The 23,456-nt window shown below is 40.1% G+C and overlaps 1 protein-coding gene across 1 annotated transcript; it reads right to left on the reverse strand.

The window, feature by feature from the left end:
* Positions 1–3,605: 3,605 nt before the first annotated feature.
* Positions 3,606–22,865, reverse strand: ubfd1.L (ubiquitin family domain containing 1 L homeolog). The gene is made up of 7 exons (XM_018236463.2): positions 22,707–22,865; positions 16,753–17,016; positions 15,089–15,297; positions 14,364–14,429; positions 9,691–9,796; positions 9,450–9,532; positions 3,606–4,410 (listed from the first exon to the last, which is right to left on the reverse strand). Exons 1-7 carry the CDS (start codon positions 22,720–22,722, stop codon positions 4,300–4,302), a joined length of 855 nt encoding a protein of 284 aa, XP_018091952.1. The 5' UTR covers positions 22,723–22,865; the 3' UTR covers positions 3,606–4,299.
* Between the last annotated feature and the right edge of the window lie 591 nt (positions 22,866–23,456).

Raw genomic sequence — 23,456 nt, forward strand, 5'->3', positions numbered from 1 at the left:
TTTTTTAAATATATTAATAGTAAAAAGATGCAGGTTGAGAGTGTTGCTCCATTAAATAATGGTATCAGTATGGTTGTAACAGATACAGATAAGGCAAATGTGTTAAATCAGTTCTTTTCTTCAGTGTATACAATAGAGGAGTCTGGGTTCACAGGCTCACTTAATAACTGCACGAATGGTTCAGCTCAATCTAGTCAGTGGCTGACTCAGGATATGATTCAAAAAGCTTTAATACAAATTAATGTAAACAAGGCTCCAGGGCCTGATGGCATACACCCCCGGGTTCTAAGAGAGCTTAGTTCAGTTTTAGACCAGCCCTTATTTCTGATTTTCTCAGATTCACTGTCATCTGGTATGGTGCCTATGGATTGGAGAAAAGCTGATGTTATACCAATATTTAAAAAGGGATTACGATCTCAGCCTGGCAATTATAGGCCAGTAAGCTTGACATCTGTGGTGGGCAAATTATTTGAAGGCTTGTTAAGGGATCACATACAAAATTTTGTCCTAATGAATGGCATTATGAGCAACAATCAGCATGGCTTTATGAAGGATAGGTCATGTCAGACGAATTTGATTGCATTTTATGATGTGGTAAGTAAGATTCTGGATAGTGGGGGGGCAGTAGATGTGATCTATTTGGATTTTGCCAAAGCGTTTGATACTGTGCCCCACAAACGACTGCTTTCTAAACTAAGGTCTGTTGGGCTTAATGAAGTCGTTTGCACATGGATAGGAAACTGGCTACAGGATCGGGTACAGAGGGTGGTTGTTAATGGGACATTCTCTACTTGGAGTAAGGTTCTTAGTGGGGTCCCCCAGGGCTCAGTATTGGGTCCACTTTTATTTAACTTGTTCATTAATGACTTAGGGGAGGGTGTTGTAAGTAATGTATCAGTGTTTGCAGATGACACAAAATTATCCAGCCCAATTAATTCCATCCAGGATGTGGCATCCTTGCAACAGGATCTTGACAAACTGGCAATCTGGGCAGCTAAGTGGCAAATGAGATTCAATGTTGATAAATGTAAAGTCATGCACCTGGGATGTAAGAATATCCAAGCCACTTATACCCTAAATGGGACTGCACTAGGCAAATCCATTATGGAAAAGGACCTTGGAGTCCTTGTAGATGATAAACTTGGCTGTAGCAAGCAATGCCAGTCAGCAGCATCAAGGGCAAATAAGGTCTTGAGCTGTATTAAAAGGGGCATAGAGTCACGGGAGGAGGGGGTCATTCTTCCACTGTATAGAGCGCTTGTAAGGCCCCATCTAGAATATGCTGTACAGTTTTGGTCTCCATCACTCAAACAGGACATTATTGTATTAGAGAGGGTACAGAGAAGAGCAACTAAGCTGGTAAAAGGTATTGAAAATCTTAGCTATGAGGAAAGACTGGCCAAATTGGGGATGTTCACGCTGGAGAAGAGGCGCTTAAGGGGTGATATGATGACTATGTATAAATATATAAAGGGATCATATAACAATCTCTCTAATGCTTTATTTACCAGTAGGTCTTTCCAGCTGACACGAGGTCACCCATTCCGATTAGAAGAAAAGAGGTTCCGCCTAAATATTCGGAAGGGGTTTTTTACAGTGAGAGCTGTGAAGATGTGGAATTCTCTCCCTGAATCAGTTGTACAGGCTGATACATTAGATAGCTTTAAGAAGGGGCTGGATGGCTTTTTAGCAAGTAAGGGAATACAGGGTTATGGGAAATAGCACATAGTCCAAGTTGATCCAGGGACTAATCCGATTGCCATTTTGGAGTCAGGAAGGAATTTTTCCCCCTCTAAGGCAAATTGGAGAGGCTTCAGATGGGTTTTTTGCCTTCCTCTGGATCAACTGGCAGATAGGTAGTTAATAAACAAAAAAAAAAAAAAAAAAGGTTGAACTCGATGGACATGTGTCTTTTTTCAACCTTACTTACTATGTTACTATGTTACTATGTTACTATGTTACTGTGTACACATACAAACCACATGTAAGGTCACATGAGCCAATTAACAGACAGAGTTCAGCCTTTTGCTTCCTCACTTCTTCCTGTTACAGTTAGTGTTGTAGTATTTCTGGTCAGGTGATCTCTGAGGCAGCACAGATAGAGTCACGAAATGGTGGTTCAAGGCAAGAGATGTAAAAGGGCAATATTTATGTAAATATATATTCCAGTTTGGTAAGATTCTTTAATATGTCATTCAATTTGATACAAACTTTCTGTTGCTTAAGTATTCATTTTGGGGGTATAGTTTTCCTTTAAGTACAAGCTACTGTTTTATTATTACAGAGCAAAAGGAAATAGTTTAAAAAATGTGGATTATTTAAATTTAATGGAGTCTACAGGAGACGGCCTTTCTGTAATTCGGAGCTTTCTGGATAATAGGACTATGAAGATTTTCTGGATAATGGCTTACCAGATAACGGATCCCATACCTGTAGATACATATAATAAACTTACCTCGGGCAGTTCACCCCTAACAATTAATTTCACTCTTGAACTCAATCGATTAAAGCTATATCGTGACTATATCCATTTTACTCCTATGTTCGTTAATAAATAATGACCTCATTCACATGGTTGAGAAAAAGCTGGTCTGGTCTGATTGTGATGCTCTTATTCAATTTAAGTTAGGGGCCACTGTGCCTTCATTTTTTGTTACCTCTATGAATGTGGCTAGACACATAAATGGTGCTCGCCATATCAGGGGCTATTCAGAGAGATACCATGAATCTAAGATGACATAGGTTTTCCCCTGTAGACGAATAATCTCTAGGTATAGTGCCAGGTAAAGCAATGAAAACAAACTACTGCTTGACAGTTGCCCTACGATTGGCCAAATAACAGGAACAGCTTTGGCATTCCTGTGTTATGGCAGTTTTAGTCTTCACACAAACCCAAGCATACTGTCATAATTCATTGCTCACCTTTACATTAACTCTTAGTAAGATGTAGAGAGTGATATTCTGAGACAATTTGCAATTGGTTTTCATTGGTTTTTGGAGTAATTTCGTTTTTCTTTTTTAGCTCTCCAGTTTACAGTTTCAGCAATCTGGTTGCTAGGGTACTGATTACCCCCGTTTGAAAGCTGGAAAGAGTCAGAAGAAGAGTTCAAAAACTAGAATAAATAAGACAAATTGAAAAGTTGCTCAGAATAGGCAATTCTATAACATACTAAAACATTAATAGAAAGGCGAACCACCCGTTTAACAAGACAATATTGTTTCTTAAAAAACCAGTACATTCTCTAATTCTGATCATGAGCCGTGCTGTTCTGTTATTATATAAAGAGACCTTTTCAATCAGGCAAGTCACATGAAGAAACAGCTTGGCTTGTTAGTCAGCCATACCCTCTTATTAAATAGGCAACAGTCCTACTTATTAACAGGGAACATCCTAGCAATGGGTGTCCAACCTTCAGATACACTTCATGGCCAAGATTATATGGACGTCTACCTGTCCAACATCTCTTTTTAAAACTGAGGGTATACATATAAAGTAGGTCATTGCTCAGCTGCCGAAATCGTAACAATTAGAATGGGGTGTCCATATACTTACAATATTTTCACATCCAAACCATCACACCCTAGCGAGGAATAACATGCATATATATGTTGTGGCACTCTTTGCACCAGTTTAATATTCAACTGAAAAAAAAAATCCTACTATCAACTGAAAAAAATGCAGGGGTTATCTTCCCTCCAGGGATTGGACATCATTGGTATCAAGATAAATCAATAAAGAACTTGCTTTGTTTAAGTTAAAATAATTAAAACAAAAAACAAACAACTAATAATAAGTAAGTGGCAAGAAGAGGGGCTTTATCAGCAGGAGCTGGAAATGTGGCCTGTTTGCTTAGAGCATTTATTGAATTAATCCTGTGATTCCGTCTGGAAGCGTCAGGAAGAGTAAAACCTTCTGCTGCCACCGTGAGGGATGGATAGAGAGGGCGTGAGTTATGTTGGTGTCTCTGGCAGCTAAAGGGTAATAAAAAGAGGATTTTTGCTTTCTTCACTCGGATATATGGCTGAATCAGCTGCAGCGGTGTGCCTGCAACTTGTAAGAGTTAAAAATGTAAACTAGCAGTGAGTGTTCACCTCTGGCTTCAACAAGATGGCCTTTCCTGACCCACAGGGTACTTTGAATGGGTTAAGTTCCAGGTTTGGGAGTTTCTGTGGATCAAGGGACAGTGGGTTATCATGGCGGGTGGGAAAGGGTGTCCGGGTGTGGGATGGGGAGAGTTGGTGACTGTGTGTGTGGTTACTCCCAGCATTTCGTGTCCTGGGCCAGAGGTGAACGTAACTTCAAAAATACTGCCATTTCCCCAGCACCGTGTCCTTGATGGCATCCACATATTGCGCAGGGACCCAGTAAACCCAATAGTAAGATGCTTCAGTAGGACCCAACTGGAAAGCCTGTCAAAAATTGAGGGGAAAAAAAAAAAAGGGTCAGTGTTATGTTGCATATTTCTATCAACAAACAGCAGCAGCACAAAAAGAAAAATAAAGCCAATCCATCAAACTATAAAGCTCATGGTGTGTAAAAAGTTAATAGTACCCCAACATTACTGCTAATGTATTCATTGTTACGTGTATTCTTCTACTTTGTATGTGTGATAGGAAACTGGCGTCATCCATGAGCTAGAAAAAAATGGTTTGAGAATGTCGGGACTGAATAGCACGGTACGAACTATGGAACTGCCAAGGTTCTGAAGAATCTTATCATATAGACCCTTACGCTATTAAGGCTTTCCTTTCTCTTTAAAAGAAGCCCTTCTGATTGGCCTGTGAAGGGGGGCGTCATGACAGTCTGCCCAAATAATATCTATAGGCCATGTTAGTTATCCCATTTGGCAAGGAATGCATTGGCTCACTAATGCCCTCTTCTCCTGACATGTTTACATAGTTCTGTTTTAGGATCAGGCCTGAACTGGGGTTCAAAACAGGACCTGCCGCTGTCAATCCACATCACAGGCTTTGTATGAATTTCCCACAATTCATTCATGACTTGGGGAAAGGATGAGCAGTGTAAAATTGGACCTAAACCATCTTGAAGGAGATCCGTGTAGCAGCTGCTTCCAACTCACATGGGATTGGCCAGTGGAAATCATAACTAAATCACCAGTGTGCTTGAGATCTATTTTTTCAGCAGTAACACTGGGAAACAAGGAAAGAAAACACCCAAATGGAAGAGGGGGGACTACGACCCAGAAAGACAAGAAGAGGGGGCAAGAAACACTGTAGAAACGAGATACCAACTATAGTATGCACGCCCAGGGAGGAGGAGATATTGAATGTAATAAACTTATCCTCTTTCAGCACTTCAACAGAGGGTTCTCAGCAAGGGCTTGTCCTTTGATTCAGACTGCCATTTCAATGTATTTCACACTCTCTTGGATGTGAATAGACTGGTAAGAAAACTAACATTACGCAGGCATTTTTTAAAGTGAATTTTGGAAACGGATGTCGAAGTTTTTGATGATTTAGGCCTTGACCATATGGGGAGGGAAACTGGAGATACGGTTTTTGATCAGTGTAGTAACAATGCATTTGACTTTTCTGATTTGGAGGGTTTACAAAATTTGGAAGACCTATTTTTGGAAGGCAATACCCAAAATACGATCAATACAACACAAGTTTTTTTGGGGTTAAAAATAAAAAAGTAACTTTTATCCCATTAATTCCCGCAGTCCATCCATGGACATTTTCCAAGCCCTAATTGAAATTGATTTATGGAATTTATCAAAACATAAAACTACGAATATTTCTCTGTCTTCCAATTTTTGTCAATCTGACAAGTTGGCACACAACTTCATGAAAATCCTAACATTACTATACTTCACGCCGATAAAGGTGGATTGGTGGTAGTTCTTAATACATCCGACTATATTTCAGAGGCTATTCGCCAATTGTCGGACGATAACACATTCTAAATTGGTTAAAAATCCAACTGAAGGTTTTCAATCTGAACTTGCAGGTCTGATTAAATTTGGCATATCTCTAGGGGTTATTGCAGTTAAGGATGAAGCCTTTTTAATTCGAGAATACCCAATTATCCCCATTTTTCATTATTTGCCAAAAAAATTTCATTATTTGCCAAAAATTTATAAATCCTCCACACATCCTCAGGGCAGAGCAATTGTGTCCAGCATTGGTTCTATCAATGAGGGACTCTCGGTCTGGATGGACCAGTGTTTTCAACCAATAGTGAAAAATGTAAAATCTTATAAAAAAAACATGGGCCACTTGTTATCAACCCTAAGGGATATTCCATGGTCCAGTGACTTTATATGGGTAACGATGGATGTACAATCTTTGTATTCCTCATACCAAGGGTTTGGAGGCAATAGAACATATGTTAATGGGCTCGGTCATTTATTCTCAGGACTGTATACTTTTTATGATGTTGGCCTTGGAATTTCTTTTGATCCACAATTATTTTCATCTCCAGAGAAGTGGAGCAGCAATGGGTGCTGCCTTTTCACCTTCCTACGCCAACCTCTATATGGGTTGGTGAGAACGGATTCACGTTTTTGGAGATAGTAACCGCTGTAGCGACTGTATCGTTTGGTACAGTCGCTACATTGATGATCTAATCTTTATTTGACGTGGGTCACTAGCCAGTTTAGATATGTTTTTGCAAAACATCAATGCCAATTCCTTCAATTTAACCTTTACCGTTAACTATAATTTTGACTGTATTGAATTTTTGGATGCCATGCTCATAGGCATTCCACATATGGGCAAAATAGAGACTAATATTTACTCTAAATCCTCAGCTGGCAATATTATCTTGAGGGCAGATAGCGGTCATCCCCGTCACACAAAAGACCAGTATCCCTTTTGGTCAGTTTCTACGGTATAGACGCAATTGCTCTCCATTGGAATCTTTCGATGAGCAATCGATTATTCTTAAGCAGAAGCTGATAAACAGAGGATACTCTGTAGATATTGTGGAATCTGCATACCTAAAAGCACGTATATGTGACAGAAATAGTTTACTTTCAGGAACTAAATCTAAGAATAATACTAAGAACAGAAATAATGAATACGGAATACTGAGAATATTACTAAAACTCCAATCTATTTCAGTACAGCATATAGTTTAGAATTTAATGAAATTTGTAAAATTATTCATAAACACCTTCCTGTACTATACAATGCACCTATTTTAAAGGATATACTGACTTAGAGCCAACTAAAATTGGTCTCTAGAAAGTCTCCAACGCTGGGTAATAAATTATCACCTAGTATGGTCTCCAGTCACATTCCATCCCCTGCTGTCTGGTTATCTACGAAGGGCACTTACAAATGTGGTAAACACCCTTGCAAAACATGCAAGGTTATTTCTATAAGTTCCGAATTTAAGTCCAATGTTACTGGCAAAGTGTTTAAGAACCGTATGTATGATAACTGTTGCACCAATCGGGTTATATACTTACTTGAATGCAGATTTTGGTGAAAACAATATGTTGGGCGTACAACCCTTCCTTTAAAAGATAGGATACGGGAGCATATAAATGCCATTGACAAAAGTGATGAAAAATCTCGGATTGGTAAACACTTCACCTGTGGTAATCGAGGCCCCCTAGATTTAGGGGTTAAAATAATTGAACAAGTACATATTCCTTTAAGGGGAGGGGACCCACTACGCCTTCTGAATATCCGTGAGGCATTCTGGATTTTGACCTTGCATACACGCAATCTGCATGGTTTAAACACCAGGTTTGATATTTCACATTTCATATGAATTATTTTTTTTCTATCTCAATTTTGAGAAATTTTAATGATCTGTCATTTATATGTCCCACGTTTTTATTGTCAGTATGAGTTAATACCGATACTGTATCCATTTATGTGTAAATGAATATAATTGTATTTCCTCCTAGCAGATGATTGGTACATTTAATATGGAACACCTTTGTAGTTATTTAATACCAAAACCTGCCATTGGAGGTCACTGTGGGCTTAGACTATTTAAATTGTTTTTTTTACTGCTACCTATGTGCTTATGATTAAGGGCAGCTGTGCCCGAAACGCGTCAAGCTACCATGCAGCGTTCTTTTAAAATGGATTAATAAAGATTGTTGGCTTTTACCCTACTATCCGGTGTGCGGAGTTTCATCCTTCCTTCTCCTTTACTAATCTGTACGGCACGCTGAGAATTTCCAGCACCCAAACACATGCGGATTGCTGCCGGCTTTAGATTACAGAATCGCGGTGAGTCTGAGCGGTTATATTCTTTTTGAACTTGTTAGTAACACTGGGAAACCAGTGTTCTCCCCTCAGCCGGAATGCAAGGCAACAGAAGATGATCTACACTTCCTAAGGGACACTGTTGCGTTTGTCTCTCTTCACCTCCAGTTTCAGTCCTTACTTGTCTTTCTGTGAAAAGCCATTTTACTACTCATACCCTATCTCATGGGAAACTTATTGGCTTGTTAACAGAATATTTGACAGAATTCAATCCTTTAAAATACAGTAAATCTGAATGAAGAAGCATAACAAAATATAACTTATTTTCCAATCCTCTACATCCCAGAAGGCATTTGCATATAATAGGTCATATGAGGAACACAATGCTTCCAAAATGCCTGTTTGCCTGATGAAGGATTCATAAATTAACCCCAAATTGTGCCAGGGCTGTGACCCAAACAATCAGTCAGCAGATTGCTTTTTAACCTGTCTACCACATAAAGGTGGCCATACACGGGCAGATAAAGCTGCCGATATTGGTCGTTTGGACCGATTTGACAGCTTATCTGCCTGTGTATGGAGGCTTTCGACAGGTCTTCCCGATCGATAACTGGCCACGATATAGATCGGGAAGGTTTGATTTTTAACCGACCGACCCGTCGGAGCCCCTTGGCGCATCGTAGTTCGAATTACCCCCGATATAGCCATGCCGTTAGTGGCATATCGGGGAAAGATCCACTCGTTTGACGATGTCGCCAAACGAGCGGATCTTTGAGTCTATGGCCACCTTAAGATTATGAAGCGATTGTGTGATTGGTTGCTATGAGTTCATGAACTGGTGCAACTTACCATTTAGTAAAGCCTGACAGTCTCCATTCCTTGAGCATTAGTCATACAATGTAATCTTCCCTAGGCACTACTTTGATTTTAAAATTTATTGGGCAGGGACTCTGCCTTGGAGGGAGCCTTGAAAACTGGTCACTCCTGACCTTGCTGGCATGAGGCTAAAATGACAGCCTTCAAGATGATACCTGATTGCTGCTCTTCCATATATCATCTAGCAGGGCTGGAAAATCCCATCCTGTCCTCCTACCAGGAATGCATGCCACCCCGTCAAGTTATCCAATCTGTGGCCTCGCCACGTAACCATATAGTTGTCTCTTATGGTATATGGCCAGCTTAGGTATATCTTATATTTATTTTAACTCTCCACCTACAAGACTGGCCTGCGCTGCACAAAGAAATGTTAGCCCTCTTACCATCATATGATAGTCTTCCTGTTCATCAATTGTTTCTGAGACCACGTTTTTAATGGAAGCCATGGGTATTTTCTCTGTCCTCTCTGATGTGAAAGAAAAACAAAAACATTCAGACTTAAGTAGTTCAGTGACCACCACAATAATGGCTAAGCTTCCTAGCAACATGCTACAGTACCATCCATCTGCAATAGAAACCTTCTGATGTACAGGCATCCGGTACATAACTACATAAAACACTTACCCTTTGTACCAATCCACAGCTGATCCTGCTCCAGTTTGAATGTCAGTCTAACCTTCCCTCCCGACTTGTTGTACATACCAGATATAGGTGTTGTTGGGAGCCTCTCCTGCAATAAATAAGTTATTCCTTTGTTACTATACAGTATATTCGTAACCATAAGGCAGAGATGTCTAATAACAGGGTAGAGGTGTAGCAGGTATATACATATCTAAATAAATATACTGTATATTGGTCCTTCAGGTAAAGATCCATTATGTGCATGCAGTATTATAAAACGTTTGCTTGTCATCACATCTCAGCAAGGATAGTGCCCTGGTTTCATTAAACTGGAATTGTACATATAAATTAGCTTCTATTATGTTGTCTATCGAATAAATCAAAGTCACTTTGTACGTGTCTTGATTTATTTTTAGTGATTTTGGACTAAAAGGAGTTGTTCACCTTCCATAACTTTTTTTCAGAAATAAAGACCTTTTCCAATTACAGTGGTGTGAAAAACTATTTGCCCCCTTCCTGATTTCTTATTCTTTTGCATGTTTGTCACACAAAATGTTTCTGATCATCAAACACATTTAACTATTAGTCAAAGATAACACAAGTAAACACAAAATGCAGTTTTTAAATGAGGGTTTTTATTATTTAGGGAGAAAAGAAATCCAAACCTGTGTGAAAAAGTAATTGCCCCCTGAACCTAATAACTGGTTGGGCCACCCTTAGCAGCAATAACTGAATTTTGGCCCACTCATCTTTGCAGAATTGTTGTAATTCAGCTTTATTTGAGGGTTTTCTAGCATGAACCGCCTTTTTAAGGTCATGCCACAACATCTCAATAGGATTCAGATCAGGACTTTGACTAGGCCACTCCAAAGTCTTCATTTTGTTTTTCTTCAGCCATTCAGAGGTGGATTTGCTGGTGTGTTTTGGGTCATTGTCCTGCTGCAGCACCCAAGATCGCTTCAGCTTGAGTTGACGAACAGATGGCCGGACATTCTCCTTCAGGATTTTTTGGTAGACAGTAGAATTCATGGTTCCATCTATCACAGCAAGTCTTCCAGGTCCTGAAGCAGCAAAACAACCCCAGACCATCACACTACCACCACCATATTTTACTGTTGGTATGATGTTCTTTTTCTGAAATGCTGTGTTACTTTTACGCCAGATGTAACGGGACGCGCACCTTCCAAAAAGTTCAACTTTTGTCTCGTCGGTCCAAGGTATTTTCCCAAAAGTCTTGGCAATCATTGAGATGTTTTTTAGCAAAATTGAGACGAGCCTTAATGTTCTTTTTGCTTAAAAGTGGTTTGCGCCTTGGAAATCTGCCATGCAGGCCGTTTTTGCCCAGTCTCTTTCTTATGGTGGAGTCGTGAACACTGACCTTAATTGAGGCAAGTGAGGCCTGCAGTTCTTTAGATGTTGTCCCGGGGTCTTTTGTGGCCTCTCGGATGAGTTTTCTCTGCGCTCTTGGGGTAATTTTGGTCGGCCGGCCACTCCTGGGAAGGTTCACCACTTTTCCATGTTTTTGCCATTTGTGGATAATGGCTCTCACTGTGGTTCGCTGGAGTCCCAAAGCTTTAGAAATGGTTTTATAACCTTTGAAATTGAACTCAGGTGTGATAAACCACAGTTAAGTTATTTTTTAACAAGGGGGGCAATCACTTTTTCACACAGGCCCATGTAGATTTGGAGTTTTTTTTCTCCCTTAATAACGTAAACCTTCATTTAAAAACTGCATTTTGTGTTCAATTATGTTATCTTTGACTAATAGTTAACGGTTTTTGATGAGCATAAACATTTAAGTGTGACAAACATGCAAAAGAATAAGAAATCAGGAAGGGGGCAAATAGTTTTTCACACCACTGTATTTTCTATCTTTATGTGTGACTGTTTCTGTGATATTGAAGTGTAAAGTTTAATTTTTTACCGTTCTAAAGCTGCTCTGGGAGGGTGGGTCTCCGACTCTGTAAACTATTCTAAATGTATACATTTAGTTGATATATCGCTTATCTTTGTCCCCGCTGAGCAGAATCCCTGGGTTTCATTAAGGGCAGAGACATACGCTCAGATTCGGGGAGATAAATCAACCAGCGACAAATCTCCTCTTCTTTGGGGCGACTAATCTCCCTGAACTGCCTCCCGCCAGCTAGAATGTAAATTGCGGGCGGGATGGCAATCGGTGCACTTCATTTTCCGAAGTCCCCCGAAATTGCCTCACAGGGAAACTTCGGGCAACTTTGGCTCAGATTGCCATCCCAGCAGCGATTTAGATTCTAGCTGCTGGGAGGCAGTTCTGGGAGATTAGTCGCCCCAAAATCCCGAATCCGAGCGTTTTTCTGCACTAAAGGCAGTTGTTAGAATTGATACAATAGTTGCCAATATTATAGAGATGCTGCTGAGAAATGTATCAACTAAATGTTGCAAAATTGTAACAGTTTAGAATCTGCACCTGAATTACTGAGCTGCCAGACTCAAACACCTGAGGCATTTAAATTTCAACTTAGATTTTGGAAAAACAGTAAAAAAATTAAAAATTTAAAGCAATTGAAAAAAAAGTATTTAATTCTGGGGAACAATCTGGACAAAATTGAACATAAAAATGTTTGGAAGGTGAACCCCTTTAATTTCCTTTTTAGCATGTCTATTTCCAAACAAAGATAAAATGCTCTTTCGATATTAAGAATCAATGGCCCCAGCAACCATATTAACTATGTGGGGTTTTTATTATTATTTTGTCATGCAGACACAGATATGGGGACACCTTTTTCATGCATAAAGGGTTCATTCACTTTTAGAATGTTATAGAATTACCCATTCTAAGCAACTTTTCATTTGTTTGGTTTTTTTTTTTTTTTTTTAGTTTGTGAATTATTTGCCTTTCCCTTCTGCCTCTTTCCAACTTTCAAATGGAAGTACACTGGCCCAGGCAGTCAAAAAGCTCTTGGTCTGCAAGGCTACCATTTTATTGCAATTATTACAATCTATTAATTATTTTTATATACAGGCCCAGGCAGTGGTTTGAGACTGGACGTTGAATAGGAGAGCTATTCAACATCCAGTCTCTCATTCAAACCACTGCCTGGCAACCAGATAGCTGATGAAATTCCAAACTGGGGAGCTACTAAACAAAAAGCTAAATAATTTAAAAAAAAATCACAAATAATAAAAAGAACTAAAAGACCAAATACATCATGTCTCAGATATAGACCACAGTCTATAACTATAGCAAATGGGTGGAAAGTGCAGGAAAAATCCCTCCGCAAGAACTTAAGGGATGCCAATGTGGCACCTTCAGACCAAGTTACTATCTTATCTGCCCCAATGGAGCCCATCACCGTGCCTGCCTTAATCATATTGGGTCTCAAATTGGGCAGGTTTGAAAAACCCATCGGACAAGGAGTGCAACAACACACAGATGCAGTCCTTGTCCAATGGGTCTCCGTAGGTCCCAATGAATGATCTGGTCATTGGTCCTAAGGTCCGGTTTGGAATCTAACCTTGTATGGCCACATGTAAACTGTAGTTTGTCTCCTACCAAACCAAAGGATTTAAAAGTATGAGAACTGGACGACAGAGGATAGCTGGTGCCCCATTGGTATACCAAGAAAAGACTCTTGCAAACATAATCTTTAATCCTGATAGACAGACAGGAAGGTCAGTCAAAACATTTTAGTGTGCCCATACATGCACAGCTGGTCTGGTAGAAATGCTGAAAATCGGGCAGTTTGTGCAATCAAATCTAAGCATATTTGGACACCTTGGGGCTCATTTATCAACACTGGGCAAATTTGCCCTTGGGCAGTTACCTATAGCAACCAATCAGTGATTAGCTTTTTAAAGCCAGCTCCAAATAGAACAATGAATGCAGCAATTTGATTGGTAACCATGGGTTACTGCCCATGGGCAAATTTGCCCAGTGTTGATAAATGACCCCCCCTTGCCTTTTGACCAAGTGAAATCTCAGCATGCACTTTAATGGGAATTAAATCATTACAAACAGGAAGTAGTGCATACATAAATAATATGTTGATTGGCAAAGTCCCATTGCTGAGGATTACAGATTAAAGGAGAACTAAACCCTAAAAAAGAATGAGGCTAAAAAGGATATGCTTTATATACTGAACTTTTTCCACCAGCCAGGGCTTCAAACTTGTCACAGGGGGTCACCATCTTGGAAAGTGGTGACACTCACATGCTCAGTGGGCTCTGAGCAGCTGTTGAGAAGCTAAGTGTAGGGGTTGTCACTAATTATCCAGCAGAAATTGAGATTGGTCTGTAATATAAGATGATGCTACAGGGCTGATTATTAAATTCTGATGCTAATTGCACTGGTTTCTGTGCTGCCATGTAGTAATTATCTGTATTAATTACTAATCAGCCTTATATTGTGACATTTCTATTCTATGTGTACTGTATATTGTGAGTGGGTCCCTAAGCTCAGTAAGTGACAGCAGCACAGAGCATGTGCAGTGAATCAGCAGAAAAGAAGATGGGGAGCTACTGGGGCATCTTTGGAGACACAGATCTTTACTGCTAAAGGACTGTGGTTGCCTTGGGCTGGTACAGAAGCACAAAACATCATGTACAACATTTCTAGCTACTTCTTTATTTAGGCTTTAGTTCTACTTTAAGGGGAACAGGTTTTACTTTTCCTTTATTAAGAATTCCCTGGCTCATACCTTCACTCCTTTCAGCGACGGCATCACATCATCTGGTTTGCCTTTGTCTAGTACTTTTCTGTGTTGCTGAAACAATTGAGAGAACAACAATCAATTAGTCATGGTTTCAGTTAGCGGACTGCAATGCACAATTGAATTGGAACAGGAACTGCAGATCAGACTTTATTATGTTACATTTAAAAATGTGACATTCTGTGCAACAGACACTGCTAAGGCTATTATTGTTTTATATATAAAATTCAAAGAATATTCCATATGGATCTACAGAAATGGAGGAATACACCACACATACCAGTAATTAAAGGCAGGATTGCAAGAGTTTACAATCTAATGCACATACAAAGTGAATAATGGATTTATAATTATATGATACACATACATTGCCTATATCATTATAATACACAAGACCCATGAATGTCCTGAAAATTATATCCTTATAAACGGTGCTTAGTGATGTCATCAGTTATAATCGGAGCTTAATGAAGTCATTTCTGTCACTGAAACTTGTGTATTATAATAAATAAAGTACCTCCTGCAAAATATGAGGATATTAGAAGTCACTTCGGAGTTCCATGAACTGTATAAAATCACTCGGCCTTTTATATGGTCATGGAACTCCTCAGTAACTTATATCCTTATAGTTTACAATAGGGGGTACTTTATTCACTATATATAGTGTGGATTATAACGCTATTGAAAACCCTTCAGATGAACTGGGCAATTACCTTCTGTCTGCACAGTGGCTCTTTCTTGTTTTCCTCCTCTTTTACTTCTTGCTGGATTGTCTCTTTTGGGGTGGTTACAGTCAGCACGTCATTGATCGTAGAACCTACAACCATGACCTTCGCCCCATTTGTGACTTTAATTTCCCGTAGTGTTTTATCCTCAGGAAGAAGCCCCTTAAACATTACTTTCTGCATAGCTGGTGGAAGACCTAGAGGAACAGTATAACAATTAATTTATTACTCAATTCTAAATATAGGATATATATTTATATAAAAAAATGACCACCTGTATATGTATTCAAGGGCAAGTGCAGCAAGAAAAAGTGATTCGAAGGAAAACATTACCGATTTTGAATTTCAAAAGCGGATAACACATGGAACAAATCTCAATTTCCCCTCCTGCCTCCCATTTTGTATATTGGGAATTGTGAAAAAGGTGGCACTAGATATTCAGGTGGTCTGCAGTGGCTCTCTCATTTAGGTCACAGGCATTTGTAACAACTAGAGGGGGTTTGCTTTTCACAGCAGCTTCCATAATCATGTGTACAGCAATGTGAAAAGAAGGAAAAAGCCCATTCTATGCCCTGGTAAGACACTAAGGGGTAGAAAGGGGGTCTTCGCAGATATTAGGTCCTTCCATTTAGATGTTTCTAACTTCTTTTTACTGTCCCAGCAGGGGTACCATCCATGTGTCTCCTAACTCACCATGAGAGTAGAAGATATTTTATACATTAAGATTCTAACCGCTCTTATTTACATTAAAGGGATTCTGTAATGATTTTTATGGTGTCATTTATTTCTAAATTACTCTGTTTACACTGCAAATAATTCACTCTACAATATAAAATTTCATTCCTGAACCAGCAAGTATTTTTTTTTTAGTTGTAATATTAGCGTGTAGGCACCATCTTAGGTAATTTTGCCTGGTCATGTGCTTTCAGAAAGAGCCAGCACTTTAGGATGGAACGGCTTTCTGGCTGGCTGTTGTTTCTTCTACTTGATGTAACTGAACGTGTTGCAGTGGGACCTGGATTTTACTATTGAGTGCTGTTCTTAGATCTACAAGGCAGATGTTATCTTGTGTTAAGTTGGCCATAGACGTACAGATGGCGATCGGTCTTTTAGTAGATCAGACAGGTTAGAAAATTTCTGTCGGCTGCAAATAATATGTATTGCTGATCACCAGCTTTTGTCGGACATAAACTTTAATATGATTGCTGTCAGGACAGAACATCGTCTGATCTGTTCTTTTACTACTTTATTTAAACTGAAGGTTAGTGCAGATCGGGAGATGGGGACGTCCGTTCGTATTCTGCACGTCTATGGCCACCTTTAGGGAGCTGCTATCCGGTTACCTTCCCATTGTTCTGTTGTTAGGCTGCTGGAGGAAAAAGGGAGGGGGTGACATCACTCCAATTTGCTGTACAGCAGTAAAGCGTGACTGAAGTTTATCAGAGCACAAGTGACAAGACTGGGGGCAGCTGGGAAGCTGACAATATGTCTAGCCCCTTGTCAAATTTCAAAATTAAATATAAAATAATCTGTTTGCTCTTTTGAGAATCGGATTTCAGTACAGAATTCTGCGGGAGCAGCACTATTAACTGAAAAAACTTTTTTTTTTCCATGACAGTATCCATTTAACAAAAAATAGAAAAAAAAGTTACCTGTAAGAGTGTGAATTTTCTGTTTAAGGCTTGCTCCTGTGGTATCCAGTGGGAGCTTAACATCATATTTATTCTTGTTCCATATAACCTTAAATTCTACATGTTCTTTGGGTGTCTCAGAGTCCCCTCCGTTGCTCACAGAGCCATCTTCCTCCTGTGACACTAAACTGCTGTCTGTTGTCTGAGAGCAACTGCCCTCTCCACCGTCTGCGCTGCTCTGCTCTGATTTCTGTCCATCTGCCTCCATGCCCAGCTCTTCCACTTCTGGGGGTAAAAACCACAGGGACAGATTAGGTGAGCTAGGCATAAAGCAAATCATTGAACAAAGACTGAAAAAACATATCAGCAGAAACAATACACCAGGGCCCTTATCTGGCCACAGAGATTAATCAGTTTACAATTCTGATAGAGTAGTCTTTATTTTCCTCCAGTTGATGGTTTATTTTTTTTCTACATTGTATGATGGCTAATGTAATTAGATTGCAAGCTCTTGTGAGCAGGGTTCTCTTTAACTCCTTTATAGATCAGTAGTGTGCAATTTGTTTGTTGCATACACCTCACGTTTTTTCGAATTTTGATTTATTTGAATTTTTTCGCAAAACGAAACGGGTCAAATTCGCCCAAGCCTATTCAGCAGCTTTCCATTTTTGCAGTTTCAGCAAACTGGTTGCTAGGGTCCAAGTTACCCTAGCAACCATGCACTGATTTGAACAAAAGACTGGAATATGAATAGGAGAGGACCTGAATAGAAAAATGTGGAATAAAAAGTAGCAATAACAATAAAAAATACTTTAGTGTTACAGAGCATTTGCTTTCAGAAGGGGTCAGTGACCCCCATTTGAAAGCTGGAAAGAGTCAGAAGAAAAAGGAAAATAAATAAAAAAGATAAAAAATAAATAATTGAAACCAATTTAAAAGTTACTTAGAATAGGCCATCCTATAACCTAGTTAACGTAAAGGTGAATTCAACCTGTAATAAAAAAGTTAAAAAAAAAACCTTCCCCCTACCCTGGGTAGACCCCCCCCTCCCCCCAGCCTACCTCTTCCCCCCCCCCTCCCCGTGCAAATGCCCCTAATTTTTTACTCACCCCTCCGTACAGATTCTGGGCTTGGAGTTCACGGCAGCCATCTTCTTTTTTTTCCCGGACGTTTAGGGTGCATGCACAGTTCCAATTCTGAGCCACTGCCCATGTGCCAAAAGTCCCGAAAATTTCTGTGACTTTCGACGCATGCGCATTTGTTCGGGAACGGAAATTTACTCCAACTACACGTGCTGAAAATGTCGTCAAGACACGAAGATTACCGCAGAGGAAGATGGCTGCCGTGAACGCCGAGGCCAGAATCTGCACGGAGGGGTGAATAAAAAATTAGGGGCATTTGCCATGGGGGGGGAGGGGGGTCTTCCCAGGGTAGGGGGTTGTTTTATTACAGGTTGAATTCTCCTTTAAGTCAGTGGGAGAGGTCCAAGGATCAATTTGGAGCTATTTGCAGCCTTCCTGACATTCAAGGTTTTTATTTTGGAGAAACAAAATCGTATCGAATTCGATTCCAGTTAATCCATTTTATAAATAATTTTTAATTGGTTGAATTTTGAATTTATGGGAGTTTAGGGGAGTTTTTAAAACTCACATGAATTCGAAATTCGACCTTTGATAAATGTGCCTCTAAGAGCTGATAAGCAGGGGAAGTAGACTTGTAACAGACCAAACAATACACATTTAATCAGCCGTTTCTGTCCATAGCTGGGGCAGAAAAGCAAATTACCTTACTGATTAGGAAAAAATGAAAGTCATGGCTTGGCGAGGCACCAGTAAATATCGCATGATGCTCTTAAGGGAGGGATTAAGTTGGCCTGAGAAGCCTGGCTCATTTCCCATATCAACTATTTGTAACCTTAGGTAAGTCATTCCATCTCCCAGCAGGGGTTCAAGCAGTAAATTGTATAAAATACATGCTCAATCTATGAACGGGGGACCCTAAACCAGATATTTTGAAAACCACACTGCCTTAATTTGGTCAGACTATTCTCTCACTCATTATATGCATATAGTATTAGGCTTTGAGATAAGTGAACAGAATAGAAGAGAAAAGCCCTCCGTGATTTATGTACAATTGGCAGGTGCTGTAATATATCCGTTGCCAGATGAGATGATCTTACTGGGGAACTGCCAACGTTAGCTTACATTGAAAATAATATCTCATAAGGCTCACACCGAGCAAGCCCTTAAACAGTTTAACCCTGACCCCCCCACTGTGTGACAGGGGAACTATCGAGAAAATGAAAATGTAATATCAGCTTCAGCATACTGAAATAAGAAACTTTCTAAATACAACCAAAGAGGTAGTTCACCTTTAAGTTAACTTTTAATATGATATAAAATGAACAATAAACATTATTTATTTTCTATAGTTTTTTTAATTGTTACCCTCCTTCCTCTCTTTTCAGCTTTCAAATGGGGGTCACTGACCCCATCTAAAAACAAATGCTCTGTAAGGCTACAAAAGTATTGTTATTGCTACTTTATATTACTCATCTTTCTATTCAGGCCTCTCCTTTTTATATTCCAGTCTCTTATTCAAATCAATGCATGGTTGCTAAGGTAGTTTGGGCCAAAAAAACAAACAAATGCATCAACTAAATTGATCAATTTAAACCGTTAAAAGGGAACTCCACAAAAACATAACAAGCTTTTTGAAAAGTAAACATAATTTCAAGCAACTTTGAAATATACATCAATTAAAAAATATGCAAATTTTTCATGATTTTTAATGGATTCTGACAGTTCCCTAAGCCTAGCCCCCTGCTTTCCTGCTGATCTGTCTGACTACTTTGCTAAGCTGGCTGACTACTGTTACTTTGTATCAACTGCCATCTGTCCTCTGCCTGCATCCTCCAAACCCCACAATTCCCTGCACACGTGATTTCAATAAAGAACGGAACATCATAGTGCAATGCATTGTGGGTTATGTAGTTGCATGCTGTCTGTAAGCTGTGGAGAAGTTTCAAATGATGCAGAAAGAGATGTTTAACAGCTAGATTGCAGTATAGAAAATGGCATTTATTCATACAGGTAATTGTGATGGGTATATTAGGGGATTCTGTGTTATGTGGGCCTCTTTATCAAATTTTGGTTTGGAAGTTGGAGTTCCCCTTTAAAGCAGGAGTGCCCATACTAATGCCGGGTCTACTTTTAGTGATGGTCTCCTATTATGATCTAAATCCATAATATCATATTAATTAAACTTAAATTCTTACTTAAATATTAAATTGATTTATAAGAGAAATTATATTACTATATTTACAACTATTTCTTATGTAACCTTAACAGAAAAAATATCGAATGAAACGAATAAAACAGAAGGGTCATTTAGACAAGCTGTTTGTTGAAAGTGTCTTGAGATCTACTGATCACGAACTAAATGTCTACTGGTAGATCCCGATCTACCTTTTGGACACCCCTGAGTTAAGGAGTCGGCGACCCCCCCTCCCAGAGCTGCTTTAGAAGGTGAAAGATGAAACTTTACACTTCAATAATAGAAAAATGGTCACAAATAATTGGAAAAAGTCTTTATTTCCAGGGGGAACTATCTGAAACCAACTGAACTGAAAAAAAGTGTTTAAAGGTGAACCCTTAAAAAGTTCAAGGAGTCATGACTGACATCTCGCCCTTGTTTGTCTCAACTAAGAACAAATATTACCAGAAAATACTTGTGCAGCTCATGTAGGATTAGTATTAAAAAAAACTTTTTGTGATTGTTGGATTCTATTTGAAGTAATTTACATGTCCATGGCTTGCTGTGCTACATGAGAAGTGCAGTACATAGCATTACTACTATTTCTGGCACATCTGGTCATCCCTATAAAATTTTTGCTGATACAGTCACTAGTTGCTGCTGTTGGAATTCCCCTAAACAAGCGCATGGGAACCAGACATCCAAAGGCTTCAAAGTGAACCAATTCAGGAAGTCAAGGCGACTATGCCACAAACAATAATCAATACAGGTATAAGATCCGTTATCCGGAAACCCATTATCCAGAAAGTGCCGAGTTATGGAAGGGCAGTCTCCCATAGACTCCATTACAATCAAATAATTCGAATTTCCAAAAATGATTTCCTTCTAGTAATAAAACAGTGGCTTCTAATTGATCCAAACTAAGATATAATTAATCCTTATTGAAAGCAAAACAACCCTATTGGGTTTAATGAATTTTTAAATTATTTTTTAGTAAAAGCCTAAGGTATGGAGATCCAAATTAAGGAAAGATACTTTATACAGAAACCCCAGGTCCAGAGCATTCTGGATAATAGATCCCAACAATACAAAGCATCCTCTGGTTATTGTGTCAGGCTAGTCAGTTGTGAAAGTTTTTGTGGCTATAATGTCAAAATTTTAGTATAGAAGGGAGAAAAAAAGTGTTCATAATCGTATAACTGTCATAGCTTAAATAATGCATTAGTCAAAAGACAGAGTTCTGTTATGGGTTGGATACCCACGGAATTATGTCCTGTAATGGGTTGGGGACCCACGGAATAATGTCCTGTAATGGGTTGGGGACCCACGGAATAATGTCCTGTAATGGGTTGGGGACCCACGGAATAATGTCCTGTAATGGGTTGGGGACCCACGGAATAATGTCCTGTAATGGGTTGGGGACCCACGGAATAATGTCCTGTAATGGGTTGGGGACCCACGGAATAATGTCCTGTAATGGGTTGGGGACCCACGGAATAATGTCCTGTAATGGGTTGGGGACCCACGGAATAATGTCCTGTAATGGGTTGGGGACCCACGGAATAATGTCCTGTAATGGGTTGGGGACCCACGGAATAATGTCCTGTAATGGGTTGGGGACCCACGGAATAATGTCCTGTAATGGGTTGGGGACCCACAGAATAATGTCCTGTAATGGGTTGGGGACCCACAGAATAATGTCCTGTAATGGGTTGGGGACCCACAGAATACTGTAGGCACTGCTGATAAACGTGGGTGCTAGTAGGACTGAGTTTGGTAAGGCATTTTGCTCTTCTTGTCTCAAATTAACTTCTCTACCTCCCTTCTAGCTTCTTCTAATGACACCAAAGGGCTTGTTAATAACCTCAGACCACAGTTGCATTGACCAAAATAAATTGGGCTATTGCATGCCAATAGACGGACTAAAGCCACTTCTGCATTAGTTGTGCTTGGGCACTGCTACTTCCATCCCACCTCCTCTTGTGAATTGTAGGTCTACAGACACAGGGGAACCCTGAATTTACTGACACCCCCCAAAGGTGCGGGGACACACTGCAGTGTAGGTATAAAAACATGGCAACTTACTCTCAAAATTGCACTTTGCCAACCTGAGGCTTTGAGTCTGCCCAATGAGACTCTGTCTTAAGATCCCCTTTCCCAATATCTAGAGCAAACAATGGCCCAGGGGTGATCTCAGATCTAAGTATCATAGAAATGCTTCTGTGCGGTTGGTCGGTTTTAATAAACGCTAATAAAACTTCACAGGGAGAGCCCGTCACTGGTATTACGATTAACATGCATTTGCCACATACACAGACAAGGCAGTAGAGTTAGGGAAAGTAAACAGTGGTGTATAGATAGAGATAGAGAGAGGGTGAAAGGGGTGAGAGTGTTAGTTCTACAAGTGTAGCCTGGCACATGGTAATGGTGGCTGATGAGTGGGACACATGGCACAGAGAGAGGAGTGTGGGATAGATACAGGGATGGACAGTACACGGCTAATAAATAAGAGGCCATGTTGGCATGTACTGTGGGGGGCACGGGCACAGCTGTAAGTTGGCAGCTAACGGGAGCAGTACAGAGGCACAATACAGAAGTGAGCAGAGTGGAATGAAAGGCAGTGGAAGGTGTATGTGGAGCTGTATCCCGGTCACGAGTAGAATGACTGACCGTCACACTCTCAGAGAGGGTCGGGAAGGGGGGGGGGACCCGGTACCCACCGTCCTGGGACGCCATGATGATTGTGTACAAGTCTCCAGCGCTGGGGATGCCGGGAATCTCGCAGCAAGTCGTTTTGGACCCAGCTGGCAGCCGTAGTTCAAAGCCGAGTGCAGGGGGAAGAGCTGGAGGACTGAATACGATAGAGACGGGGTCCGGATGGAGCGGTCAAATGCAGCCGGAAGTGCCAGTCGTTATCACAGCAGGCTTCTATGCCTATTACGATAACATCTGTATTTTATGCAGTCTGTGAATTCACTGTAATGTATATGACGCTGTGACATCACAAGAAGCTGTACACTGTGTATTTCTTTGGCTTTGCACAGGTTTTAGAGAACATGTATAGAGATGGTAGATTAGGCCTTCTGGGGATCACACTGGTCTACTAGCAGAGAATTTCAATTCCCATCATCTCTTCCTTATTTCCTAGAGGTCTCTTTGACACCTATTACATTTGGGGCTGTCTCCTCTCTCCATCTGATTGGGCTGTGTGGGCCCTTAATGTTAGTCTCTATAGTGGTAGGACCTAGGAGGTTCAGTCTCAGACAATTTGTAGTTTTTCAAAAGACCCAGAGCACAGCTAGGGTTGCCCCCTTTTCTGGAAAAAAAAATACCGGCCTTCCTATATATTTTTTTTTTTTCCCTATTAATAACATTGGGATCAACCATCATTTTTACCTGCCAGGCCCTGTAAAATACCTGCCAGTCGTTAGGGTTGACACCGGGCCGATAAAACACCTACCGGGGCCGGT

This window comes from Xenopus laevis, chromosome 9_10L (assembly GCF_017654675.1).
Source record: "Xenopus laevis strain J_2021 chromosome 9_10L, Xenopus_laevis_v10.1, whole genome shotgun sequence".
NCBI classification, from domain to species: domain Eukaryota; kingdom Metazoa; phylum Chordata; class Amphibia; order Anura; family Pipidae; genus Xenopus; species Xenopus laevis.

Coding starts and splice junctions, on each gene's coding strand:
- ubfd1.L (XM_018236463.2), bottom strand. Junction 14,430..15,088: donor AGCCACTGTGCAGACAGAAG/GTAATTGCCCAG, acceptor CAATTGTTTCAG/CAACACAGAAAAGTACTAGA. Junction 9,533..9,690: donor GCTGTGGATTGGTACAAAGG/GTAAGTGTTTTA, acceptor CTTTCACATCAG/AGAGGACAGAGAAAATACCC.